Raw genomic sequence first — 21,706 nt, 5'->3', positions numbered from 1 at the left:
ATATATAACAAAGTATATAAACCATAGAATGGGTAGGACTGTAGTATCTCTAGTGAAGAGCTAAAATAATTCAACCTTATCTAATTGGAGTGCCAAACATTAAATACTTAGGTATGCCGTGTCACAAAGAAGTTGCCAGGTTACATTATCATTCATTTCCAGAAAAGTCCAAAAGTATATCAGTCTTCCAAACAACAATCTGGCAGTCTGAGAACCTCCATAGCCACAGTAGGCAACACTGGATAGAGAAGAACCAGAGCTCAGGGAACGAGGATGAGGTAATAATGAAAAAAATAACAATTTACCAAGTGAGAACTAGTGAATAACACTGTGCTAAGTACCAATTCTGGTCATTTTTTACTAAAATAATGTCTTAGCTTGACAGCTTCATGCAGGCATCACACCAGGAGTGAAAATCACCTCAGGCACAAAGATAATCTGAAAATGACATAGTGTTTAAGCTGGCCCCAGCTAAAGAACAGAGAAGACCATGAATAAAGTCAGAAATAAAACAAATATGAATAAAAACAGTGCTGAGGCAAGATTCCATTTTAAGAGGTTACAGTTTTAAGTCATAAAAAGTGGGATTAAAGCAAAGTACTGCCAAGTCTATGTCTCACAGAGGACTCAATATACTTTACCTTTTGGATGTACACTTTCTGACACCTGGTATTAGGTCCTAAATTCTACATCTTTGGTCTTGCATCACTTTGCATGCTTCTGTAGCATTTTGTATTTGATCATTTCCAGACTACTTGCCTTGTTTTAAACCACACATCTCAAAGGCCAGCTGTTACACCATTACATTGCTTGTATAGGCAACACTTAGCACCACACTTCTCTGGGGCAATCTTGCTTTCCTTATTTACTTAATTCCTTTATTTATAATGGTTCATATTACTCAAAGGCTGGAGGAAATATTCAATACATTACATAATTATTGGCTTGCCTCATCATACAGCCTTTCCTACCATATATGGGTGAAAAATCATCAGTACATCCCACTTCCCAAAATCCCAACCAAGGAAGATAAGGAATACAAATTTGTCCCTGTGGTTTTAATCTTATTCCTTTCTCTAGTAAGATTCCCTGAAGTAGTGGAATTTACTCCGCAGCACAATGACATTTACAGCACCAGTAGGCTTTCAGATTAGAAAGCATCATGTAATTTAATAGAATTTACATAAACTTAATAGTTATTCAGACTGGACAACTCTGAGCTGCCGGGCAAGTTATAGTGGGTGTTCAAGTCCTGACTTCCTCTGATTTAACTGCTCACTTTGCAAAAACCTTAAAGCTTGTCAAGCATATAGGGGTTTATTTAGTTGAGCTTCCTGTAGAATGTTTGAGATTCTACAAGGTGTGACAATAAGTTCTGCCAAAATAGTGCTGTGGGCTTTGCTACAAGTATCAGAAACAGACAAAAAGCGTTTTCCTTCAATATTGTTCTGCAGTGGCTGGAATTACTTACATACAGATGCATTAGAAAAGATAGGCCTTGCATGAAGAAATGTCATTACATTTGTGAGAGATGAACATCATCTAGAACAATTACATCACTTTCTATCTTTTAGAACACATAGAAATATGCTATTTCTAAATTGGTTAGGAAGATCAGTATTAAAAAACAAAATAAAAAAAGCAGAAGGAATTGTGTTCAGTTATATAGAAAATTCTTCCACCTGGATTGTCTCTGGTTTGTGTAGCAAAAGCTGTGTTGGGAAACTGCTGTCACTGTGTGTAAATGGACTGTCCTCAGAGAGTGTCATTGAGATGACAGAGATTTCAAAGTAGTGACTCATTGCTGCAGAATGGACCAAGGCCTTCACACGTTAGTTAGCATTTTAAAAGCTCATATGCATTACATTTTGAACAAAATATGTGTTTAATTTAAATAAGTGCATAAAATGTAGAAGTATTACTGTAATAGTTTGTGATACAAAAAACACTACTTCCATTAAAAGAAAAAGCTAAATAAATCTCAGTGGATACCAGATAATCTCCACCAAGTTTCCTAGGGAAAACAGTAAAACACTGTTTGTGAAAATCATCTAAAAAACTGAAAGACTGGAGTTACTTCCTCTCTCTGATATAAATGCATATTTGTGTGTTATTCACACTGCTTGGTGCAGTTGCACACATGGTTATTGAAGGAGTCTCTGCACGAAGTCTTTGCAGCACACCCCAGTCTAGGTCAGATGGATTTACTGTTCATTTTGTCAGTGTTGGTGCTGAGTTGTAGATTTGGCTCTAACACCTTTGACCAGAAGTGCTGGCTTCTTTACTAGATTGTGATATTTTCTGTTCTTTTGAATATGAGTGATAAAACCAACAAAACAGACAAACAGACGCGCCCAAGTACAGGACAAAAATTATGGGCAAAAAAATATGAAAGAAGAAGTTAACAAGGATCTGATATATCTGCTCAGCTACTCCCCAGGATGGTCTACTGCAGCTGCAACTCAAAAAGAAGCAAGAACAGAGAGAAAACAATCAAATTTTACTTTCGTTCTGAGCTAATCTTTTCTAACTTTTTATGTTGTCACATATTTTTGGCTTTCTATTTCCCATCTCTACTTTCTGCTAATTTGTTGATTCGCTAAAGCAATACAGTAACACTGAACATGAAGACAGCCTTTTCTCTGAGACTGTTCACTTTGAAGTAACACAACTACTGCTTTAAGTTATCTTGACAATAATGCAGAAGGGGAAAAAAAAATAAATGGTTTTGAAAAAACAATGTTAATAAATTGGTTGCCCAAACTGATAAAAAAGACATTTTCCAGGAGTTTAGTAGATGTACCACAGAGATGAAGAATGAGGCTGGCTTCAGTCCTAGTGCTCCTGGTCAATGTTGTTTAGCACATAAAACACACATGTAAGACAAGTTTATCTTTTTAAGATTAAGGGGGTAACCTACATGTTGAAACTGGTTGCTCGTGCTCAACCAGATCTTCTTGTAAGTCCCAAATAGACAATTTGCTTTTTAAGTTTCTAGTTTCCTTATAATGCAATGAAATTAAAAGCCAGTTAATCCCTGCTATACGGACATTCATATTGGAGAAAAAAAAAAAAAAAAAAAAGAAAAAAGAAAAAAGAAAAAAATAAGAACCAGCTGAAAAATAATCGCTGAAGCTTCTTCTGTGACTAAATTCAAATGGATTCTTATGGGAGAAATGAAAATTTTAATTATATCTGAAAACAGAGCTTTCTCTGCTAAGGAACAGTACTGATCTAAGCAGAACACACATTAGCCATAGAGTCTCTTAGATATCTCTGGGAAAGCATCTTACTTTGGATTTGCAAACCCTCTTCTGTTTGAGTTTGGGAATTATCTCTGGACCACATTTCATAGAATTGCAATGAAGTCTTTTGCAGCCTGGGGTTTTGCAGTTCTTTTGCAATCAAGATTTCCCAGGAGAGCTCTAATCTGAAGCAAAGATGAGATCCAGGGTGTTGTTTTTTTTTTAGCTTAGAAGAAATATATCAAAATCTGAAGCTTTGCTTTATTCCTGAATCTTGAAGTATCTACGCATCTGCAAGATGTGATGAATGAAGTGGTAAATTAGAAGCCTGCTGTGCTATGCAAAAGAGATTACCCTTGAAATCTGAAGTTCAAGTTACATAAGTGAACATGCATGACTTTCATATATACTTCAGACACAGAATAGGAAAGTCCCTGCCAACAACTAGAAATTCTATGACCTTATTTTACGTATTATTCTACTTCAGTATCTTTTTATTTTACAGGAGACTATGTAGTCATGTCTGTTTACTTTAACCTGAGCAGGAGAATGGGTTATTTCACTATTCAGACCTACATTCCCTGCACACTTATTGTTGTGTTGTCCTGGGTGTCCTTCTGGATCAACAAGGATGCAGTTCCAGCCAGAACATCACTGGGTGAGTTGTTTTACTTCCTTGTTTTTATTCAGCATTATGATGCTAAACTGACACCAGTTTCTAAATGCAAGAGCAGAGAATTTAATATAAGTTCCCCCCATTTAGAATAATGTAATCACTTCCAAGGAGTAACAGCACTTAGACCGTATTTCTCTCTCTTCCACTTTACCCTGTCACAACCTAAGCTAGGAGTACTGGAGATCATCTCCAATAAAAGCTTTTGCATCTTTTCAGATCACCTTTTGTAATTTTTTATTAAACATCAAAAAGAATGAAATAAATGCCACAAAAGAAACAATCTCTCTGGCTGTGTGACGCAGTGTTATAAAGTGAGGAATGTGGTACCAGCCTTCAAAGGTCAAATGTGTCCTTCAGTCCACAAAGTCAACTGAATTTGCCCATCTCTAAAAGGGGAAATGCAATTAATCTGAATTAGCACTTTCTACACAGTTAGCAGCTCTGACAAAAATGAAGGAGCTACCGAGTTCAGCCCGCTCACACAAACCAGCTGTATCTGTAAGAACTAGCAGTGCAAAAACCCAACTATGGAGATAAAAACATTGATTTCTACTTCTGAATTAAATTGGTGCTACTAAGAATCGTTTTAGTTTTTCCTTCTGCATTTTCATTTCCTTGCAAATCTACAGAACAGATCACTGAAGGGAGGGAAAGCATTTTCATTACAGATTTCCCTTGAAAGAAATACAGGAGTAGAGGACCAACGGCCCCAAGACATAATGCTTTAAGTGTTTTATTGCTTTTTTTCACTCTCTCTAAAACAAGGCCATAAAATGTACTTTAAAGTATAAAATGAATAAAGGCATTCAGCTGTTATTTTTGTTTTTGCTTAGACGTACAATCTAGACCAGTCTCTCTGCTGAGAACTTGGCTATTCATACCTCTGAGATAGTATCAGTGGTTATGAAATTTGCCATAAAAATATGATGAATTTTAACTGTTCTGATGCATTTTTAATGTTATTTACACCACAGGACAGGGAATAGTTTTCTGAAAGGAGAAGGGAAGGTGAGGCATGTTCTAGTACTTCTTGGTTATGAGCTATAGTCACTTCTGAACACCAGAGGAGGCACTGCTGAGAGAAATCTGACCTCACAGTGTGACAACAGTATGGAGTCCTGACAGGCTCTTTTCCAGCTTTAGTTGCAAGAAATCACTTAAATAAGCAGCAACAGAGAATTTGTGGGGGAATTTGGGGATAGCATGTTTACTTACAACAAGAATGCATTAATGTAAGAGAAAGGAAACAAAGACATGCTTACACGGCACATATACAAATAAACACACATTCTGACCTAAATTTTTATCTGGATTACATGCTTCCTTAAGAATTTTCATTACTTTTATCTCATATAATGGCTGCAAATGCATTTCTTACTGGCACTATTGTCACTACTGATATAAATTCCATAAATGAAACATCCTGAACAGCATGGAAAGGTTTACATTGGCCTAGAGTGTACTTAGAACATGACAGGTATATTTTTTCTCCACTACGACCTCTCACTCTGTTACAAAAAATTCTTTCCTCTCTAACTGTTTAAGAATTCGAGAACATAAACCCTACAACTAAATTTCTTAATTAAAAATGAATAAAGAATGCCTAAAAACAGAACTAAAAAGCTAAAAAGATGAATTAAACACATTTCTTAGAATCAGAATTCATCTAATGAAAGTATTCAGCAGGGCAATGCTTGCAATGACTATGCAAAAATGATTCACACTCCCTGTTCATCCTTGAAGCTCTCACTAAATCCACATTTCACCGCTTGGGATAGGCTGATATTTTTGCTATCTGTCAGAACTGTGGGCATCCTTCAGAAACAGTCAGAGAGAGAAATGGCAAGATGCCTTTGTTACGTGAAGTTATAACATTTCTGATATTTTCTGTCTATCTACCAGGTATTACAACTGTCCTGACAATGACCACCCTAAGTACAATTGCTCGTAAATCTCTTCCAAAAGTCTCCTATGTGACAGCAATGGATCTTTTTGTGTCAGTCTGCTTTATTTTTGTTTTCTCTGCACTGGTGGAATATGGAACTTTGCATTACTTTGTCAGCAACAGAAAGCCAAGCAAGGATAAAGACAAAAAGAAGAAAAATCCAGTATGTATCTTTTTACCAGTAAGGTATAAAATTAAATTACATTCTCTGAAGGAATATTTACACCTCTCTTTATGCCTGTACTCTCATTTGAGAGTTTGCTATTATATATCTACTCTTCTTCTCTATTAATGGGAATACAATCATCTACCTTGATAATAAAATCTATATATCACAGTTGTCTAGATGACAGAGAAACAAATTTATTAAAACAAGGACCCTTTTTGCCAAATTGTTCTACAAATAACTATCAATGAAATTGTTATTTATGTTATAGATAGAGCTTTTGCTGTGACCTTTATGGAAGAACTCTCAGTTTCTCTGTTTAAGCTTCATCAGTATTCTCTGCTATTAACTTAACATTAACAAATTAACAAATTCTGACTTTTGTAATGTTACATTCAAACTATGGACTGTGCTTCTCTCTAATTCCCCTGTAAGCATCTGTTTCCTTTTCACTGTTTCCTTATCTTCTTTTTCTTGCATTTTCTCTCTCCATTATCTATTTCTCTCCATTTGAAGGTGATTTAACACCACTTTGCAATGTTATTTATGGATGCATGCTACCCAACAATAAATAATGTATATAATAACCACAGTAAAAAGAAAAGTCCCAGGAATACCCTTAGTAGATTTCTAGGACTGTCCTCAGGTAGGGAAAAAATATTTTCTTATTTTGTCCAGGACAGACTTCTTACTTTTTGCTGCTGACTGAGAAGTGTGTTGTCTAGAAACAGTGAGGTAAAAAGAATGAGTGTAGAAAACTACAGGAAACAAAAGCAGCCTGATCATCCTCAAAGAAGAATCAAATATGCATCTGCAAGGTGTGACGAACACAAGTGTTCTACATTAGTTAAGAATATTTTCAAATCCACTTCAGACATCTAGGAAATAATGAAAGTGTCTGGATTTGCTCTGCTAAAATCCTACTTAAGATATTCTCTCTTAGTTGTAACACACCAAGAAAGAACAAATTAGCAAAAATATATTAATTAAAGTAGCTTCCATTACACTTTCTTGTCATAATTTCATTTTTAAAGCTTGCTGAAAAATACACTCAAAGAAAACTGCAAATATATGCTGCAGTAGATAAACAGACTGCTAACATCCCTAACACTATACAGGAAGAATTTTCACATTATTCTGTATGGTGAATTTGGATTTCATCATAGGCACATTTTGATCAAAAAGCACTTTTGGATGGTGACACATACTTGTCTGTCTTAAGCTGAAATAAATGGCTGCTTATGTGAACCTGTGTCATAGACAATTAAGAGAGCAAAGTTTAACTACCTCAAATTTAGTTACCTTGCTTAGAGATTAGTTGCTTTGTACACTATTTATATGGGACAATCTTGGGACAAATAGAAATAACAGTTCCCCAAATCTAAACCCAGAGTCTAGAAAACTTTGAAGTAGAGTCTTCAGTACTCAGTATTCAGGTAGTTTTCTCTAAAATTTGAGTTCATAAACTGAATTGTTTCTTCTTTCAAAGCATCTTTATGTTGATAAAAGACTGGGATACCCTGAAAAGATCTAAACAGAGCTTGCTACACTTTGTCTTTGTCCTGGATGTAGTTACAAATCAGAGATAAAATAAAGATGTGTGGGTTTTATAGCACAGATAATTGTTTAAATGGCTGTTACCCCAAACCTTCTATAAGTTTAGTTCTTTTTGACTTACTATGTTTTAGAAACATCTTTTTAATTTACATTATTTTTTTCTCTTTCTTTCTTTCCTTCTTTTCTTTAATTTAAACCAAAACTCTCTGATTCTCTTTTCTGTCTACAAAATGAAAGCTTCTTCGGATGTTTTCCTTCAAGGTATAATGTTTTTTGGAATGGAAATTCACTGCATGCGACTGCTGAATTTAACTATTAGAGCTTATATGAGAGTGCTGTTGTTTGTTTGTTTTCTTAAATTAGACATCTAAGCATTCTACTCTAGGTAACTTCCTAATTAAGTAGAATGGTTACGCTTCTCTAAATAGTACATAGTGTTGATTCAGCAGCCCAATTATCGATTCACAACGATTTTGAACTTAAAGTAAGTTCAAGAAAAACCAACATTATTGGATCACATGATTTAAGGGAGATGCTCTTCAAAACATTTCTGCTTCTCTCTTTGTCAGTTGCCCATGGGATCCAATGCCACCAGCTACACCAGAAGCTGCAATACACCCTTTTAGAACTCAGCTCTGATCCCTCAGTTTATGCCTTAACTTCAAGTTGTAAAACCAAATCTGTTGTGATGTTGATGTGAACAAAGTTCCGGGTAATCATCAATCACTGAAATACTGTTCCTTATGCAAAAAAATGTCAGAGTTTTGAAAGGGTTTAAGATGCACATATTTTTTAATGCTGTCACTTGACCAACACACTTAGCAAATTAGCAAATATATCTAACTGTGTAATACGCCTAAATCTTATCTTCATTCAGAAATGCAGAGATTTTGTCCAAAACAAAAAACCACCTTAAAATGAAAGCCAAGAATTGCACATGCTCATGGAATAAAACTGTAATTATTTTACCACAATAAGTATGTGCAGGAAATTTTAAGACTCCTCAAACTAGTGTTCACTAGTGCTTAACTGCATTTTAGATGCATAACTCACTCAAGTCACTCCAATAAATGTATGTCTGCCATACAAAATTGGGTACACGATGAACCTTCTAGTTGGTGAACACTAGTAGACAGTGAACTGCATACATTCAAACTAACTATTGGGGAGTCTTACCAAGATTTTCCTAACCTTATTAAAAACACTTTAATTTTGCCTTCTTTCCGTACGTATATACTTGCAAAACCAGCCCTGTATCACAAATAATCCTGCATTTCCAACTGATTATTTCCGTTCCACCCATGTGTAGCACCCAAACTGCCTTCATATATCAAGCAGTTATGAGAAGTATAAAACAAAAGCAATTCCAAATATCATCAGTTATATTTCCGTTTCCTTTAACCCCTATTATTTACTTAGTCTGGCATTAAAGCTAACTGCTCTCAGCTGTCAACTTGATCTTGATTTGTGCTGCTTTCCTGTAGAGTTAGTGTACGATGCAACTGATTTAAACTGATTTTTAAATTCAAGGTAATATTACCAGATTCCCATATACCCCTGCAGAACCATCATTCACATGTTGGCCATTAGTTTCTGTTTCCTGTTGGTCTGGTGATAATAACAGAGTGTCTCCCTCCTGCCATCTTTTTCTTTTCTGCCATTCCACCCTAGGCACCCACAATTGACATCCGACCTCGATCAGCTACTATTCAAATGAACAATGCTACACACCTCCAAGAAAGGGATGAAGAATACGGGTACGAGTGTCTCGATGGCAAGGACTGTGCTAGTTTTTTTTGCTGCTTTGAGGATTGTCGAACAGGAGCATGGAGGCATGGAAGAATACATATCCGCATTGCCAAAATGGACTCCTATGCCCGCATCTTCTTCCCCACTGCCTTCTGTTTGTTTAACTTGGTGTATTGGGTATCATATCTTTACCTTTAAAAGCAGAAGGAGATCAGTGATACGGGCCTTACTCACTGAATTTCTTAGAGAGATGGTTTCCAAAGTCCACTTGAAGTATTGATGACGCGCTTTATAGTGGTCTGAATTCTTTAGTGCCATAACCCAGTAAATACCAATTATATCATTTATCCAAAAATTTCCATCAGGTTATTGTGAATTAAATGTCCATTCAACATATTAAAATATCTCAAAAATCTCATAAGCAGGTAATATTCAGCTATACCTGATGGAATAAGGAGAAGCAGGGCAGACAGGGCAAGGGGAACACAGCAACATTGCTTAATAGTTGGCGCTGCCATTTTAAACAGGAGTAACAGAGAGGAGAATTCCCAGGTAAAGTACTGTACAGTTTGTTAACATTGGCTATAATTATGTTATAGCTTTATTCTTTGTGGGCTTTTCTTTTTGGAAGAGTCATCTCTCACTTTGAATATGTATTAATAAGCTAGGAAAATAACTTTTACTCCCATCCAGATAAGAGCAGACCTTTCCCTATGCCATCCCTTTAAGAGCACATGTACAATGCTGTAAATATTTCAGTACCTTGTAGTACATAAAGTCTAGTGCATGCAAATTTTGGGGGCCAAAATAAATGAAACAAAGGTACCATAAAGTATTGTCTTTTATTTTGTGTCTCTGGCTGTGCTATTGTAATTGAAATGTGAATAAAAATCATATTTTTTTCCTTGAAAAATGTCCCCTTTCCCTCATGCATGGAAGATCCAAGCAGACAGCACTTTCATGTAAGACATTAGAGAAGCCTTAAGGATTCAAATAAATAACATGTAGACAAATCTGTATGGCCAATATAATAGCTCATAAAGTATACTGTACATGTCTGCTGCAGTTGTAGCCTTCATTTTCCATTGATAATGTTGCTATATTTCAAATGAATTTCCAGTAATTATACATTGCAAGATCAGCTTCTGAATTTAATCCATGTGTTTCCATTGTTCTTCTCCCATGCTGAACTACTCACACAATGCTTTTTTTCTTTTCTTTTCCCCTTCCTTTAGTCCAATCCAAGAAATAGGATTTTTTTCTAGATATTATTTTTTACATAAGAATTTCATTTTTAAATGTTTATATTGTGTATACGCATACAGTTCTCTGCCCATTCATGTCCTTGATCAGCAATAGCTGCTGCCAGTGCTGCTTTTCACTCCGTAAGTACCTTTACTAAGAAACCCTCACACCATAGCTAGCACACAGATAGATATCCTTGAAAACAAAAGGGAACAAAGAGTGTCTTGGCTACTAAATCATATGTACGCAGTTTATGTGTATTCACAACCTTCAGCCCTCCTGGGTGAATCTTGAAACCCACTTACTCACTAGTTTCCAGCACCTGTATGATGCTCAATTATGCAACCTTAAGCACATGTACATATGACTGACTTTTTTTCTTTTTCTTTTTCTTTTTAAATTGTCGAAGATGTAAAATGTCACCTCCTGAAAAGTGGGTTTGCAGATTGAAATGGGAGATATTTAATTATCATTACAGAATTACTAATAGCTAAAATGGAGGAAAATGAAAGTTTTCCAATGTTTGTATAGTTTTGGAAATAAAAAATGTATAAAAAAAAAAAAAGGAATAACTCAATCATCAATTGCTTCTCGTCCAATGTATTTGAAAATCTTTTAATAAAGGAATTGCACACACCTGTGGAATTTTTCCAATAAAACTGCTGCACTCAGCTCCAGAGTTTTTTTTCATTAGTTTGTTAAAAGCACACATCAAGGACTAGACTCAGCCGTAAGAAGTTTGATTCATCAGCTGCCTAAATATAAAGTGAAAATAATCCTCATAACCCTCTGCATTGACTCATTTTATATTCAAATGGCCCACATAAGATTACCTTATTCTACAAAAAAAAAAAAAAAAAAAAAAAAAAAAACCATATATATATATATATAACTTAAATCCCTGAGCTGAAATTATCATGATGAAAAGAGAGAAGTTTTCCTTCTTTATTTTGAGCAGAGTATCTCTATTCCCTGAATGAGTTCCAATCATCTTTCACAAGGAAATGCATATCAGCTGCTGCCAGACAGATTGTCGACTAATTATTTTCTGCAGTGGTCAATGACTTAGCATCTTCCCTGTTAGCTCCTTTCATTTAATGAGCGGCTGGTGTCAAACATTTATGAATTCAATTTTTACCTGGATCTTTTCCCTTCTCCCAAATAGCCTTTATAAAGATCATTATGAGTCTCAACCTAAATCAGACCTTTAATTCCCTCAGGCCAAGTGGATTTCAGTTAACGTACTTAGATTGTTTTTCTGTCAAGGTCAGTGAAATGAAGGATTCAGATGCTCAGAAACCATTACCCTAGTTCGAGCATCAGGCTGAACATGCCTATGGAAGGCCTACAGCACAACCAAATTGCAGGCACTAATGAGGATCGAACGATGAGGCTGCTTGTGCAGCATGGTCTCCACCCTCCAGCAGGAGAGCAGTTTAGCTCAAAATCACAATACGCCCATTGGAATAAAGCACAGTACACAAAAAGAATCATGCCAACTTTGCAGCTAAGGATTTGAGTGACATTTTCTTACCATGTGTCATTACTGAAAGGAGAGCAAAGAAGCACTTTCTCAACCATAACCAAATACCTCAGGTTCTATCGCTCTTATTTAGGAGATATGTAATTTCCTCCAAAAGCAGATGCATGAGACTGAAAAAGACATTTCATGCTGAAACATGTAATTACAGTGAGGAAGTGACACCAAAGCACGATGCAGTGCTGACTGAGCAAGAAGCACAGTGTTCCTCAGAACAGAGGCAGCACAAGCAATGCTGCCCAGAATCAGTCACTTTTGTGTTGTGGTTAAGCTGCCATCACAGCAAACAAATTAGAGAGCAAAATGTCCTTTGGGTGTGAGGAGGGTTAGTATTCAGAAGAAAACTGCTCAGAAACCTAGCTATACAAATATTTTTGTACATATTTACATATAATAATTACATGCATTGTACATGTATTAACCTTCCCAGACGCATTTCAGGGAATAAACTCTATTCTGACTCAACACACTTATTATATGTAAAATGTGTTCAAGTTCATCATACTGCAGACTGCTACAGCTGCTCTGGGATATGCCCGTGAGTGTTCAGACGTTAAATTTACTTGAGTACAGGCTAGCAGTGCAATTATTTGTTTGCTATTCATGTTCCAAGTATACCTAATGTACGGATCAAGACATTTTTAACCCAGAAATCACGACAAATATGCATCTCAACAGAGAATACACTCAAGGATTTTATACATTTTAAAAATATATAATTTTTATCTTCTCCAGTTTGTATGGAAAGTGTTCAGATAGACAATGTGACTCAGTGACAGTCCTATCAAAACTTGGCAATCACAAAAATGAGAACAGAACTTAAATAGTACTGAAGACTTCTAGCCTCTGCCCCTCTCACAGCTGTAATTTTTTACTTCTACCACGAATGGCATATCTATAGCAGTAAATATTTTTCATATATTGAAGGTCAGGATGTTTAGACATGCTTCCCACCATGCCCCCAAATCCTCCACTCTAAAAGCAAAGACCAGCAAAGAAAAAGAGGAAATGTTATAAAAATACTCAAGTAAATGACTGTTGAGATAAATGTAACAAGAAAGCTTTGTTAACTGCGTAGGTTTCAGTAGCTGGTATTGCTTTTATTGATAAAGCCAATAAAAGAATGGGGTAAACCAGTTTTAGATGAGTTGCTTTGACACTAAGGATTCTGAGAGAAGAGCTGTAATCTGGGAATGGAAAAAGGATAAGTATAGGCTTTTTCAGGTTTGATGAAGAAAAGGCAGGACTGGGGCGGACAGACTTTGTGAGAGAAGCTGATAGTTGAGGAATGAAATTAAAGCACAATAATGACACAAAAGCTGAAATCAATACTGAGCTAATGTGCTTTACCCTGCCTGCGGCTGAGAACTGAATTAGAGAAAAAGCTAAAAGAATGTACGGAATTATGGAAAAATTGTGTACATAACAGACTAAACAGGCCATTGAAAGCAACAAGCTAAGAAGAGGAGATAAGAAGCAATACGATCCATAGGAGAAAGAGTGATTGTCAAGGTCAGAACCACAGAGGGTGCAGGTCTATGAACCAACTAGAGAACAGTTTGGGTTCAGGCTTTCTCTACACAGGTGAGGAACCAGATTTTGATGACACTATGGGAGAAATTTCATGTTATTTAGAAATGAATAAGGATGTCCAGTGTAAGGACTAAGTGAAAAATGAAGCCTATTCATAGCAGCTGGAAGAAAAAAAGTGACCGTTCTAAAATAAGCTGAGGGATACATGGAAGAATCCAGTCTCAAGCATGAAGCAAAGAAAAATGCAAAAATAAAAGGACACATCGAGATGAAACTTAATTAAAACCCAGGGGGAAAAGTGATGTTTTAAAATGCAATTGTTGTCTTTCATAAAAAAAATTCAATTACTTTGTAAAGAGAATTTAATTAAATCTTATGAAAAACGTCACAGGTATATCAGCTTATTAAACACATGAGAGATCTATTGTTCCATTTATAAAAACTAAAAGCCAGTGCACTGCCCTTACTTATTTAGAAGAATCCTATAGATGATAAGATTTAGAATTCCTATTTACACAAGAGCATATTTTTCTTTTTAAGTTCAAGATTTGCAATGGAAAATATATCTGTTGAATGTGAAAGAGAAAGTTCGTGACCTTTAAGAGATGTCGAATAACAGACATAAACTAAAAGCTTTGCTTACGTATCAGAAAGCCTCTTTGAATAATTCATTGAGGATTGCTGAATTAGTTCAGAAAAAATATATATTAAAAAAGTTTGCCTTCCTCATAGGAAAAATAAAAGGCGCAGTATGATAAGACCGGATAAGATTTTCTCATTTAGACTTACATAAAATTCATATCCATTATCAAAATGAGAACAGTGAAAATAAGAAATGAAGAAACATTAATATAAATTTAATTCAACTAGAATGAAAAATATTAGCAGTATTGATCTTCCCACCAGACACATGGCTTGTGATACCAGCATATTGAGATCTGTATCTGTTGAGCTTCTGGGCTTCCTGACATTTCTACTTTTCTTTAGAATTTTCAGGTATGTGCTATAAGCCTAACTATAGGCTTAACCATTTTGCTTTGAGAAACTTCACAAAAAAAAAAGAAAAAAACCACACAAAACACAAACTTCTCATTTCATTCTTGAAGAGGGACAAGAGCACAGAAACATCTGTCAAGTAAGTATGGCTGCACAGATAAGCATTCAGATGGGTCTTGAATATCTCTAGAAAAGGCAACTCCACAACCTCTCTGGGCAGCCTGTTCCAGTGTTCCACTACTGTCACTGTTCAGAATCTTCCTTCTGCCCCACAAGTTACTGTATTCACAGTTTCTTCCAGCCCTTTCCTGTAATTCCACTTCAATTCCCCCAAAAATTCTGAGAATTTACAAACTATCACTTTTAAAGTGAACTTACACAGCTAATACACTCTATACTAAGGAGTAAGTAAGACAAGCATATTGCACAGTGTTGTGGCCTAAGTCTCCCCAGGGCTGTATTCTCCCTGTACAGCAGCACTCCTGCTGTGTCAAGCATCTGGAGGTACATTCTGCATACAGGTGCTCTAAATACTTTAATACTTCTGGAAACAAAGACAGCAGTCACACAGACACAGCTGTCGTGACCTCCTTCCAAACCTGAGCGACACTTCATCAGTAGTTTTTGGCTGCCCTCAATGGATCCAGTAATTTTGCTGCTCTCTCAGAAGTCTCCAGCAGTGCTTTTTGGAACAGCATGCACCAGGTGAGCATACTCTGGTGGCTCTTGGAGACTCTCAGTGTCATAGAATTGCAGATATAGATTAGATAAGCATGAGCTCACCTTGACAGAGGACTCTAACAATTGAGAGAGGAGAGTTTGCTAAATCTTCTATTAGCAGTGTCTGAACTGATAACAGAACTATTGTTGTTTGGTTTAAAGACTTGGGATAGGGAAGAAATATCAGCTCTACAGAATAAGAACGCTCACAGAGTGGCACTGCAAGAGCAGCTCAAGGGATGGTGATTTATCTATTGGAGGGTTTTCCTCCCTTTATTTATATGGATTATTTTGTAAAAATACTATAGCAAAAAATAAAAAAATAAAAAAATAAAACGAAACAAAACAAACATAAAGAATATAAAGAATTGCTTTTGTTTTGATTGTCAGAATAATGTGTTTAATTCCAAATTTACTATAGAGATAACAGAAGACTTTTTAGAAAGCTGAGGGAGTGGCAGGTGCGCATCTGTTCGTCCAGCCCCTATAGAGAAAGTCCATCAGAGCATTCAGACAGACAGATAACAGGCAGCTTCTGTTAGAGAACTGTATGTGGGATGCGTTATTTCAACTTACAGACCTACTGAAAGCTTCTACAGTAGAAAGTACAAATGTGTGAAAGAAACCACCTTGCAAACACCTAACATGCAGAAAGAGATTTGCTTCAGACTGCCCTGCATAATCTGCCATAGTTGATCAGAAATTATTCTATTTGAAGAGTCATCTTGTTCTAGTAGATTAGCCTATGCTTTTAACAAAATAACATTTTAGGGATTTCTGTCCTTCAGATGTTCAAAGAAAAGGTAGGGCAGCTCCTCCTTCCAGCTGTGGTCGACCTCATCCCCTACCGCTTGCGTGCAAGGAAACAGAGCTAAGCCCCAAATATCTGAGAGCAGAACTGAACAGAACTCTCAAACAGTTTGTGAGACTGATTTAGTCAAAATCATAACTTTCTCCCACAATTTTTATAGAGCCTTCTCACCCGCAGTGTGCTGCAGCTTTCTGTAAGCATAACTAAGTCTCTCTGTAATTGCATATTTAGAGCTATTTGTAAGTAGACACAAACATAGGAAGTCCACCCAGTAAAGATATAGCAGATATCTCTATTCAATATGTCTGAAATTTGAGAATCATTTAACCCGCCCTATTTGATTATTTTTTTTCACTGTGTATGATTTTGTTCTTTACAAGGAGTTCAGGAACAAAAGACTGACCTTTCTGAGAAAGGTCTTAATATTCATCCCAGACCTGAAATAAGCCGTACTATGGTAAGATTTCCTAAGGGATAAGCTGGAAAGGAGCTCATTGTGTGAGTATATAATTTATCCCCTAGAGTTTGTTTTTCCTATCTGTACAAGGAGGAACAATGATAATGCTGCTGTAGAGATGAGCAGTTAATGCAGACACATGGGTGTTGATTGTGTAAGCAGGTGGAAGTTCATATCCCATGAACAGCTCAGATAATTGCAAAAAATTCTTCTGAGGATTTCACCCAATAAATACAAAGTATTTCATTACTGCTCCCTCCACCTCATGCTGCCTGGCCACCAGGCACAGGAGGGGTAAGCTCTCTGTAGATGTGACCTCATTGAGGATTTATCTTTTCACACGTAGTGCAAAGGGAGAATACAAATTTGAAAAACACCCTCTATAACACATATTTCAGGAAAAATAAAAATAAAATTAAAATTAAAATCACAAAACTAAGAGCAGCATTTGGGGAAAATTTAAAATGAAACAAAACTTCAAGTTGGCAATCAGCATTTCTAGATAAAGATAAAAGCATTGGCAATCTAATTCCTGGTCTGAATTCTCCTTAAAGTTTAGGAGATTAAGTAGCTAGTAATTCAGAAAAGGAATCTTGGTGTGGGAAGATCATTATGACCAACTCCACGAGAAGTACATTAGTTTCTAAATCAGTTTGAGAATGAATACATTTAAATCATCCTATCCTGCTTGAATAATTTGTCGCAGTCCCAATGAGTGGACTGACATTCTGATGTTGCCTAGAGCATGTGTTCAATGAACATTTTAGAACAGAAAGAGTTCCTGTTTTCGATTATAGTAACAAAAATCTCACTAACTTTTATAGCTTTGTTTCATTCAAAGCTAGCAGGCAAAGCGTTGATGAAAATGCTAAACAAAAATCAAGCAAGCTGTAGCAGAAAAACAAAACGGTGTGTTTTTTTGTTGATAAAAGATAGCAACAGTGAGTTTCTAAAGGTGCATAACAGTTATGAACAAAAATATGTTTTCAAAATATATAAAATACAGACTCAACTCCTTATTATTATTGCTGTTAAGAAACAGATGAAAACGTCCAACCTGGGGCTGGACTCTATGATCTCTAGAGGCCCCTTCCAACCCCTACAAGTCTGTGGTTAGAAAGGAAATTTAAGGAAAGCAGGCAGAAAAAATACAACCAAAAACACAGTAAAATAATGCAAACTGCAAGTTTAAAAAGTCATTAGCTGCATTTCTTAAGGCTTAGCACCCTTGAAAAACTTCTATGTTCTTCTTTTCCTTGTAATTTCAAATATATTACAATTAAAATTTTGATACCTTGCATTTATGTTACAAGTATCAGTGAATACATTGCTATCTGAAAGTAACTTAGCACCTGTAGTTTGCCCTACCTACAATTTCATTTAGTTTTATCTTGTTTATAAACAACCATCAATCCTCTCCACAAAACATTTCTAAAAAATAAGTTATTAATTATCAAGATAATAATATCAAAGTAAGAAAATTCCTGTGTACTGGAGAATTGTGTGTTGATCTGCTTTGTATAGCTTATCTTCAGAGAAATTGTTTTTGCTACAATATAAACCAAGAATGCAGACTCTACAGCTGATCTGCAAGTTTCTACTTATTGTTTGAGTTTGCTCATCTTATCTTTGAGTTTCAAAGTCCATGATGAAGTGAAAAGGCATGGCTAAAAGCTTTTTGCACAGAAGTATAATAATTTACTTCCTATGCCTTCTAGGACAGGACAAAAGAATCAGGGAGACAGAGCAATTGCTGCAATTTTGTGTATCTGTGCAGAGCTTTTCTCCTATATTTCTGCATAGGCTCCCCAATCTGCAAGTAAAAAGTGGGTGAACTGGTTTGTATTGCCATGCAGTTCTTCCTATCAAGAACATTTCTGATGGTGATGCTCTTGGGGACAGTGATAAATGCAATGGCCATTTGTTCAAGCCTCTTCTTAATTCTCTTTTTTCCATTCATTTGGTTCATCCTTTTCCTCCTGAGCATATTTCACAGACTCTGAGTGAAGGGAAAAGTCAGCTTGAGACACAGTTCTCCTTTCCTACAGGTATTAAAACTGTCAGCAGGTAATACCAAATGGCTTTCAAGAAGTCATTTAAGATTGCTTAACATACAGCAAAACCCATCATCCTACTTTCATCATCTGGAAAAAAAAACCCAAACACAACATGTTTTATTTGTAGAACAATCACAGGTTCACTCATTTACTAACACAGACTCTTCACATGATTGATGCTGCAAGACCAGAAGACTGAATACCATTAGAGTTCTTGCACTGTTTTCCAAAGCACTTCCTTTTTACTATTTATATACTTCCAATATACAAAAAAGAAAAATAGGTTAAAATTCAACAGGAGATAAACTCTTAGCTGAAAAGGAATCTGGTTTCATTGTGAGTTTAACAAGATAAAAGTCGGATGAGATATAAATCCACAACAGAATGTGAATGGCATAAAATAAATTGCCTTTATGTAAGGTATCATGAGTGAAAAAAATAATAGCTTCCAATGGGAGTGTTTCAAATTATTGACCTGCATTTATATGCTACTGATATTGCCCTTGAAATACAACTTCTGTCTGTGCAGCATCAAAATGATGTATTTTCATTTGTGCTTACAGATCAGAGACATCTACACATTGAAATATAAACATATCCTCATCCTTTTCACATCACTGAAATCTGCTTAATGTTTACTTTGCACTATGCAGATTTCATATTGCTAATAGACATATCTGGCACATTCCATTTCCTTTGGAAATACTCCAGCAGTTTAGGTGAGAAAAGAGACCCACACTGAGTACGCCCTCAGCCACACATTCCAAAGAGATTATAAGCACATGCACAATTGCTCCCCTGAACTGGAGCTATTGTGCAACACCGACCAGGCCTAAATTTCAGACTATAGCAAAGTTAGCTCTTCCAGTACAAAGGCATTTTGGAGATTACAGCATCTAAATAGACTGAGGTATGCTATCATCCTCATATTACAGAGAAGAGGAAAAGAAAGAAAAGATATGGACGACGTGAAGTCTGAACTGACACACATACAAAGTTTATACCAAAAGATATAAACTGAACTGGAATCCTTTGAGACTCCATCTATGCCTTAATCACAAATCTGTCCTTTCTATGCCAGAAAATGAAAAATCTCTCCACCTGCCTGTCAGGCAGTGACAGCATTATAAGAAGATTAAAGATGAAAGGCTTTACAGAGGTTTTTAAACTGCAGATCTTACAGATTCTTCACTCTCTCTCCCTCATGAAGATTTTATTTGCTCTCACTTTGTATTTTAGTTTTCCTAATCTAGAATGAAAGACACTGAGAATGAAATGTATGTTTTGCTCTTTATGCACAGAAAACACAGCAAAGAAACTGTCACTGAAGATCAAACTGTGAAAAACAACAAATTGCTTCGAGAGAGCAAAGTGAAAGTGTGAAGAGGGTTCCTGCATAAGAAGTAGAAATAATTGAAAAAAAGCACTAAGAGCACGCTATCAAGCAAGTGAGTAAAGCAGCATATTGTTCAAATGTGGAAATTTTTGGTTTAATTAAAAAGAGTGAAAAAAATCTTGTCATGCGTTACAGAGCAGGAATTGATATTTTCTGCAAATTCTCCCAAGCAAATGAGGAGTTTTTAACAGTTGCTGCAACTCTTGTGATTCTTCCCCCCAGGATTGCTCCTGGAGTAAAGGAGGACACAGTACAACCCTAAATTTATTCACAATTATATTGATTTGGCAGTGTAAGTTAATTCACCTTTTCTTGGTATCTTGAAGTCACACAGAGGTTTATTAACAGGCATGGGATGGGGAAAAAAAAAATTAAACAGAACTTTGTCATGGACAAAAGTGCACTAGGACTCCCCATGTCTGAACCTGCAAATCTGGGGATAAGGAATTTTACATGCACCTCAGCTAATGATGAGCAGCTCTCACTTAAACTGGGCCACAACAGCATTTTGTCAGACTGGGTGGGAACTCGCAGATTTCTACTTCTACTACAACTTATGCTTATACCAGCCCTGCTGACAGCGTATGCCAACACCACGTGTACTGCCAAGACCACTACTCAGAATGGAGTCACTTAAGTTTCACTAAGAGCAGAAGACAGACCACCAGCCAGAATTCCTGATGTGCTTTCTCCTTAAAATCATCTTGAAACTTGCAAGATGCAGTGGAACAACTTCTTTTCTAATCAAGTTTATCCTGGACATCTCAAGTTTATCAATAACAAATATGAATCAAGGTAAAAAGACCACATGTATCTGAAAGTTCTTCCTAATTGTGGTAGCAATTAGTAGACAGAAGCTTTAAAGTAGTTTAAACATACAAGTTTCCAAGGAAAGATATTATTATCATTAACAGTTTTCAGATACATTTAAATTAATGATTTAATGATGCATCCAAATGGCATTCTTTTCCATAGTAAATATAAATTGATAAAATAATTTACAAATGGTCCTTAACTACTGCATTAATTTTCAATATCCAGTTATTCCAGCAGCAAACTCATACAAAAATATCCTCAATGTGTATTCATGCATCAGAAAACATTCTGCTCCCTATTTCACTTCTCTAACTTCCTTGATTAACTTAAAATTCTCAGATTCGATGTAACTTCTTGCTTTGAATTGTAAGAAACTAAACTCTCCCTCTCTCTCTCTCTCTCTATAATTTAGGCTATTTAAGATATTAAGCTGGGGATTTCAACCTGTGGGTTGTTCAAGCATTCATTCCTTTTACTGTGATCACCAAACTCAACTTAGATTAATTCTGTTCCTGATTCTGTGATCCGACCTTTGCAAGCTATTCCCACTTGCTGAAGTCTTGCTTCAGTTACTCAAATCTTAGTATCGTATCAATTTTTTATTCAATTAACATTCACACAAACGAAGTCACACTTGCAAAAGTGATCAGAGAGAACCAGTATGTGAGAGGATTTGAGGAATACAGTATCCTAATTAATACTTAAAATGTTTAGAAATTGTTTTTCCCCACTAGATATTAAGGCATATTCACAAGCTCCAGCTTTCCTTTGTCTAGAAAGGTTACTGTAGACAATAG

General features: G+C 35.9%; 1 protein-coding gene across 3 annotated transcripts in view; it reads left to right on the top strand.

The window, feature by feature from the left end:
* GABRG2 (gamma-aminobutyric acid type A receptor subunit gamma2) overlaps positions 1-11,256 on the top strand; it is a 62,025-nt gene extending 50,769 nt beyond the window's left edge. Inside the window, exons 7-10 of one of the 3 annotated variants that reach the window (XM_072348699.1) lie at positions 3,751-3,903; positions 5,824-6,029; positions 7,827-7,850; positions 9,261-11,247. In XM_072348699.1, the coding sequence (XP_072204800.1) occupies positions 3,751-3,903; positions 5,824-6,029; positions 7,827-7,850; positions 9,261-9,536 (659 nt within the window). In that variant the 3' untranslated portion in view covers positions 9,537-11,247. Of the gene's footprint in view, positions 1-3,750; positions 3,904-5,823; positions 6,053-7,826; positions 7,851-9,260 lie in introns of all 3 variants that reach the window. The other 2 variants (XM_072348702.1, XM_072348700.1) reach the window with 2 other exon arrangements.
* Positions 11,257-21,706: the final 10,450 nt, after the last annotated feature.

Source organism: Excalfactoria chinensis, chromosome 13, assembly GCF_039878825.1.
Source record: "Excalfactoria chinensis isolate bCotChi1 chromosome 13, bCotChi1.hap2, whole genome shotgun sequence".
NCBI lineage: Eukaryota > Metazoa > Chordata > Aves > Galliformes > Phasianidae > Excalfactoria > Excalfactoria chinensis.
Note: the sequence above shows the minus strand (reverse complement) of the source record. Positions and strands in the feature narration are given on the sequence as shown.